This window comes from Austrofundulus limnaeus, unplaced genomic scaffold, assembly GCF_001266775.1.
Source record: "Austrofundulus limnaeus strain Quisiro unplaced genomic scaffold, Austrofundulus_limnaeus-1.0 Scaffold700, whole genome shotgun sequence".
In the NCBI taxonomy this organism is placed as follows: domain Eukaryota; kingdom Metazoa; phylum Chordata; class Actinopteri; order Cyprinodontiformes; family Rivulidae; genus Austrofundulus; species Austrofundulus limnaeus.
This window is the reverse complement of record NW_013953102.1, coordinates 195,325-202,781: the sequence shown is the minus strand read 5'-3', so window position 1 is coordinate 202,781 and position 7,457 is coordinate 195,325. Positions and strand designations below refer to the sequence as shown.

Sequence of the window (7,457 nt, the reverse complement as noted above, 5' to 3'; positions counted from 1 at the left end):
TTGTCTCTTTTCCAGAAGAAGGTGCACCTGGACCAGTCCTGGACCAGTTCTTCTGTGTTTACCTGTGTCTCTTTCCTGTCCTCCAACCAGCCGGTCGAGGCAGATGGTCTCCTGTCCTGAGCCTGGTTCTGCTGGAGGTTTCTTCCTGATTAGCAGGGAGTTTTTCCTCTCCACCGTTTGCTCAGGATGGGAGACTGTGAGGAAGTGATTCAACACAATCTGCTGCTTTCTTCTTTACATTGTCCTGTATGGAGAAACTAGTGGCATGCATTGCTCAGGTGTGATTTTGGCCCATTCTTCCACACAAACAGTCTTCAAATCTTGAAGGTTTCGTGGACCTCTTCTATGAACTCTGATCTTTAGTTCTTTCCATAGATTTTCTGTTGGATTCAGGTCAGGTGATTGGCTGGGCCATTCCAGCAGCTTTAGTTTCTTTCTCTGAAACCAACTGAGAGTTTCCTTGGCTTTGTGTTTGGGCTCATTGTCTTGCTGAAATGTCCAGCCACGTTTCATCTTCATCATCCTGGTAGATGGAAGCAGATTTTTATCAAGAATGTCTCTGTACATTTTTCCACTCATCCTTCCTTCAATTATTTGAAGTTTGCCAGTACCATATGCTGAAAAACAGGCCCACACCATGATGTTCCCACCTCCAAACTTCACTGTTGGTATGGTGTTTTTGGGCTGATGTGCAGTGCCATTTGACCTCCAAACATGATGTGTATTCTGGCATCCAAACAGTTCAATGTTGGTCTCATCTGACCAGACTATATTCTCCCAGTATTACACAGGCTTGTTTAAATGTTGTGCAGCAAACTTTAAAGGAGCTTCAACATGCTGTTTCTTCAGCAGTGGAGTCTTGCGTGGTGAGCGTGCATACAGGCCATGGTGGTTCAGTGCATTACTTATTGTTTTCTTTGAAACAATCGTACCTGCTAATTCCAGGTCTTTCTGAAGCTCTCCACAAGTGGTCCTTGGCTCTTGGACAACTCTTCTGATAATTCTTTTCACTCCTCTGTCAGAAATCTTGTGAGGAGCACCTGGTCGTGGTCGGTTTATGGTGAAATAATGTTCTTTCCACTTCTGAATTATGGCCCCAACAGTGCTCACTGGAACCTTCAGAAGTTTAGACATTCTTCTGTAACCGATGCCATCATTATGCTTTGCAACAATAAGGTTGTGAAGGTCTTGAGAGAGCTCTTTACTTTTACCCATCATCAGATGGTTCTTGTGTGATACCTGGCCATCATTTGGGACTGAACCAGCTGATATTAYCTTGCACTGACAAGGGGCAGGCTTGCTTTCTAATTACTGAGAGAGTTCAGCTGGTGTCTTGGCTTTCCATGCCTTTTTACACCTCCTTCATGTGTTCAATACTTTTTCCCTGTGCCATTCCACATTATTACAAATAACTTCATTTCTGGACATTTATGGTTTGATTTCTTTGTATGTATGGATCACTTGAGTTGTTACCAACATCTGGTGAAAATTTCATGTCATTAGCACCTCTAGTAATATATTTACTGAGAAAAATGCTGACGTGTTCAATACTTATTTTACCTGCTGTAGGTATACCTTTCAGCAAGGTTATAATCATTATTATTATATACATTTGCATTTTATTGCTGTGTTTTTGTTTTGTTTCTGCAGGTGTGCAGATGTCAGGTGTGATGTCTTGTGTTTTCTGGATGTTTATATCACATAACTTCTAATCTCTCGTTCCCATTATYTTTCACCTTTTTCTTCTCTTTTTCTTTAAAAAAAAGTCACTGATGATGAAGAAACTAAGAAACTAATATTCAGTTCTGCTTTCTACTGAAGTGGCTAAAAAAAAGAAACAAAGGAGAGGATTACCAAACTCTTAAAGAGGGTAAATCATCATAGTGTTGCAGAAGATGTTGGTTGTTCAGTCTGTGTCTAAAATCTGGACCAACAAACAACATGGGAAGGTTGTTAAAGACAATCATACTGGAAGACCAAGGAAGACATCAAAGCATGAAGACAGAAAACTTAAAACAAGATGTCTCCAAAACAGAAAATGCAACAAAACAAATGAGGAATGAATGGAGGAAACTGGAGTCGACGTCTGTGACCGAACTGTAAGAAACCTCCTAAAGGAAATGGGATTTACACACAGAAAAGCTAAATGAAAGCTATCATTAACACCTAAACAGYAAAACACAAGGTTACAGTGGGCTGAGGAAAAGAAATGGAGGACTGTGGATGACTGGATGAAAGTCAGATTCAGTGATGAATCAAGAATCGACCCACCCTAGCCCACGGACTATCCTGGACACAACTGGAAGAAATTCTCAAAGCAGAAATACTGCAGGACACTTTGATTTGATTGGTTGTTTTGTAGAAATAAATGGTGCAAAGCTTTTATTCAAGTATCTCAAACTTTACTCAAACAGTTGCTTACAAAGAATGCACAGATTTAAAGCAGCTTTAGAGACAAATCCAAGYAAACCCAAAGTTATAAAAAGTGTCCAGACACTGTATCCTACTGAAAGACCAGCTAGAYTCCTTTACTATAAAACTGGTACAATAAACTGATGAGAAAAATACCTGCTTCTCAGCTTTTATATATATAGGGATCAAACTGTTACATTGAATTACATTTTCTAGATCTAACTTCTAGTCAAAACCCACACAAACAAAACCAGACTTGTCAAAAACAAGTTCTTTCTACGACACAATGAGGGAATAAGAGCTTTTGTTTTAGAAGAAACTCAAGTCTTTTTATTTTCAATGTCCAATTCCTTCAAAAAAAAGAAAAAGCCTCAAGCCTGCAAACATAATTTTTAATAAATATAAATATATCTATAGTTTCCTTTAAAACGTGAAAAGGACGTGACAAAAATAGCTTTCCTCAGTCTAGATGCAGTTGCATAAATAAACATAAACAGTATTATGTACAAAGGTTAACACAAAGCGAGCCTGGTACGTATAAATCCTTAAAGGCCGTTAAATGTGTCGGAGTGAAGATGGACTAACTTTAAAAAGAGCTGAAGYGTGTCTCCTAACTCAGCATCAGTGAGTCAAATAATATTATCAACTTGCTCCAAGTCTTCAGTTGTCGAGTTAAAAATGAGAAAAGGTCAACAGGGTTGGGTGACGGTGGAGATCAACCTGTGTGAGCATTTTCTTTGGCCCGTTTTAAAAACTAGGCCAGTCGATGGCTGATACACACCTTTTTTTGGGTTAATATTCGTTTTTTTATTAACCAAACCAAAACTTTTTTATGTAAATTAGAAGAACTTGTAGACGGACCTCTTTCAAATGAGATCCATGGCCTCAGTTTTATTTCTGCTGACAAATCCCACTATAATCCAGCAGAGTATTTATGCCAAAAAATAAATAAACTGTGGCCTACAGTGAGCTGCTGCTGCATCTTTATGATCCTATAAGTAATTTATTTTAAATAATYTAGCTAATGTTGGCAGATTAATCTGTGACATATGATATATAAGACATATTTGTGATTTTTTGTTTTAGAATAAGGCGTTACTCTAAACTTAACAACAGATAACAGCTTTGGGCTGATTTTAATAGCTACAGGCAGACAGCTTCGTCACAGTTAAACACGTGGTTAACTTTAARATCACGCTCTTATTGTCTATACTTTGGAAAGTTGGAGCCTACAAGAATATTGTCTTAAACAACATTAAAAGCAAGCAATTGAAGTACCTGAGTGGCTGCATGAAGTCTCCTCAAACAACAGGTGATTTCTGCAGCGAGCAAGAAAAAACTGAGCATTTCACTAATAACAGTAATAAAGAAAKAAGGATTAGTGGTTGAATTAGTTGGGCAGTCTATGTTTAACAGCTGTTATTAAATGTGAYGAAAAACTCTGTGGTGTGCCTTAATTGTTCTTATAGAAATTATGTAATATTTTATTTGTCTATTGGTTAATTTTCCAGAAAATGATGCTATTGAAAACTGTATTGTAATGGGCTGAGGATGGTCATTTATATTTCATGTTCTGGTTGATCTTAAAATAATTCAAGAATCTATATTTAAAACTTTGAGGCATTACGAAGTTATTTTAAGCTACAAAGGAGTGATTGATCTTTTCTTACACAAGTGTAATTCCAATTAACTGTGACATTTTCAGAACAAATACTTCTTAATTTGTATTCCAACATGTTCAGACTTTGGTTTAAATGGTAAATTAATTTACACATCAAAACTCTTAAAATGTAAAGATCAACTAGCTAAATAAGTGGAAACTATCATCCTTCACATAAAACTACTGCAGATGGTCGCCCAGCTGCCCGACTCCAAAGATCAAGAAATCTAAGAAAAAAACAAACAAACTGAAAAATACAATAATGTAATATTTCTTCTGATGAGTTATTTTGATTTGAAAAAAATTCAGTAGTTTGTAGAAAAAGCATCACATACAAAACTGCATTTTTGTTGTGCCCAATTATGGCGGTAGAGCAGTTACAGTTAAACCTTTAGCATTTATTGTCTTTTTTCTGAGAAAAATAAGAAATTAAATCCAAAACCAGAGGAGAAAAAGATCCATTTACAGTGTGATTAAAAATAGAAATCTAACAGTTTTTTTTAAAGCACAGACAAGTCTTTCAGTCCCTGCCGATTATCTTAAATATGATGCCTGAGTGGCTGTGGAAGAACAGGGTGTGTGTGTGTGTGTGTGTGTGTGTGTGTGTGTGTGTGTGTGTGTGTGTGTGTGTGTGTGTGTGGTCCATTCCTATTAGCACTCAGTAGAAGCAAAAAGCTGCAGCACTGTGTAGAAAAGGGAAGTCACTCCATGATGGCCCTGTAGACGACGGGCTCAATGTAGTCCTCTCTGTATCGAGAGTTGATGACTCGTTGGCGTTTGGAGTTCTGTTTGACGTTGTTCTTGGTCAGCTCAAAGCGCATATCCGATGCCACTGACTGGAGATAGTACAAAGCCAGATGGAATGAATGAAATAACAGATCTGACCAGAATATTTGGCTTCTTATCAAAAGGCACTCTTGAAAGTTGATAAACCTAGTCTCAGAAAAAAATAGTTTTAGCTCACCATGCGAGACTGGACTCGTTTCGGCAAATCTTCGTCAAGAGTGTAAATATCTTCTCTCTTGGCTGTGATTTGTGACCCATCTTCAAACTCCACCTGGATACACACATGCAGTAAAATGTTTACTTGATAGTGAGCTCAACAGACAAAAGATTACAGAGAAACATGAGGCAGGTTTACCAGGTACATGGGGATGGAGTGGGACGTTACAAACTTGGCTCCGTATATCAACCCGTCTGTCCATCGCACCTGAACGGCCTCACCTTCAGAGGGCGGGCCAAGTCGGATGCAGTCACGGTTCTGAAAGTACATCAAGCAAGCTGAGAAATCACACTTCGTATTACAGGATTCCCTAAGAATTTCCATTTTTGAATTGCACTCTCTTCCAAGTAGGGGTCTCTGCAGGTGTAGTTGGGCCTACCTGTGATTCGTGGAGTTTGTGTGTGGGCATAGTTGGGCCTACTAATGATTGGTGGAAGTCTTGGTGTGGGTGTAGTTGGGCCTACCTGTGATTGGTGGAAGTCTTGGTGTGGGTGTAGCTGGGCCTACCTGTGATTGGTGGAAGTCTTGGTGTGGGTGTAGTTGGGCCTACCTGTGATTGGTGGAAGTCTTGGTGTGGGTGTAGCTGGGCCTACCTGTGATTGGTGGAAGTCTTGGTGTGGGTGTAGTTGGGCCTACCTAGGATTGGTGGAGTTTGTGAGTGGGCGTAGTTGGGCCTACTAATGATTGGTGGAAGTCTTGGTGTGGGTGTAGTTGGGCCTACCTACGATTGGTGGAAGTCTTGGTGCAGACTGGTCCAAGGTGAAAGGCCAGACAAAACGAGGTTCAAAATACTTGCATGGATAAGAATAGTGTGACATGGAGGCTTGTGATTGGGAGGGAAGGCATGTTTGATCTGAGCCGAGTTGGATTTGTTAACTATAAACAGGTACTAACTGTTCAGAAATTTTCGACAAACCCTCATTTTAAAATGTCCAGAAATTTCTTTAAGAGAACTGTGAATAAACAAATGCTGTAAACACTAAGAAACTGAAGCAACATTGTAAAAAACTGAGTATTTTTCATGATAATCTAGAAATGGAGATGGTCACTATTAGTTACTAAATTCCATGAAGATCTACATTTTTTTCATATTCTGTTGGTGCTTTTTGTCTCAGCCTTTGTTGTACAGATAATGTCACGGTGCTGGATGTCATATTGTGAAAACAGGTAGGATCAGATTGCTTTTAATTATGTTTTGAAACCATAGAATTTCARGGAAGAGTGCTTTCTTTTTACATCGACTTTATCTTCAAGCAAAAACTGAGAAGGAAACATTTGTTGTGAACATCTGATATATTAACCTCAATGTCCTCAGGAAATAGGTTGTCACTGTATGAGCCATCATCAAACACCACCTCATAGAACGTGGCTGTGGTCAACTCCATCACTTCGCTGTGATAGTAACGAGAATTTCTGTATTTGCAGATCACCTTCTGGCCTGGTGACAGTTCTCGCATAGARTCCTTGTTCCGCTGTGAAGACAAGATGACAATTACTTTATTACTTTTACTTTTTATATGGATTTATTAATCTTTATTTAACTAAAATGTCTCATTGAGATTACAGATCTTTTGTAAGAGAGGTCTGGGCCTGAAGGCTACTTAATGTGCATGTTTTTTGGACTTCTTGTACACAACGGTTTTCTCAGAGATTCCTGTTCTACATATTTGGTACTAATAAGTTATATTCATAAAGACAGGTGAACAAGTGATGCTGTTCAAATCAGCTTGGCAAAAAGATTTTGCACACCAGTTGGAAGGTATATAACAAAAAAATCAAACACAATGGACAATATACAGTAACTACACATATTGAAAGGAAAAGATGGAAGGAATCACATCAAAGAGTATGGACACYTTTTAGTTTCTACGTTACTTATGATGAAAATTTAAAGCCTAGCCTTGATAGAATGCACATCGCCTGCCATCAGATTTAGGATTAAAGGGGCAATATCATGTAAGATCAACTTATTTGAGTTTTATATCATGTTTTAATGTTATTCCCTCATCAAAAACATAACCAGAGTCTTGCTTTGACTCATTCATGCATGTTTGTGGAATCCAGTAGTGTCCTAAGGCAACAGGCAGGGCAGCAAAAACAACCAGTTGGGACTAGAACCACCTTTTAGGTGCAGCTCCTCCACTGGACCGTCTCCAAGCTGAGCTTCCTCATCACAGAACACAGCTTCCCCACGACTCCTGCAGCCTATCAGCAGCAACAACTAGCAAACAGCAGGTGAAGCCGCACATCTGCTGAGCTCCTAATACTTCTCAGTCCAGTCCTTTTTGGATTCAATGCTTTTGAGGAAATGTCTTTTCAGATGCAAGGACGACACGGCTCTTAAAAAATTGTTTAACTTCATTTTTGAAGTAACCCTACGAC

At 38.9% G+C, this 7,457-nt stretch overlaps 1 protein-coding gene across 1 annotated transcript in view; it reads right to left on the bottom strand.

Annotated features, from left to right (window-relative positions):
• Positions 1-2,367: 2,367 nt before the first annotated feature.
• The window catches only part of LOC106531977 (lysine-specific demethylase 4A), a gene marked incomplete in the record, with an annotated part of 49,458 nt that continues 44,368 nt past the window's right edge, over positions 2,368-7,457 (bottom strand). The window contains 4 exon segments of the mRNA XM_014027941.1: positions 2,368-4,908; positions 5,037-5,129; positions 5,214-5,333; positions 6,377-6,547. Coding sequence (XP_013883395.1) covers positions 4,774-4,908; positions 5,037-5,129; positions 5,214-5,333; positions 6,377-6,547 — 519 coding nt within the window.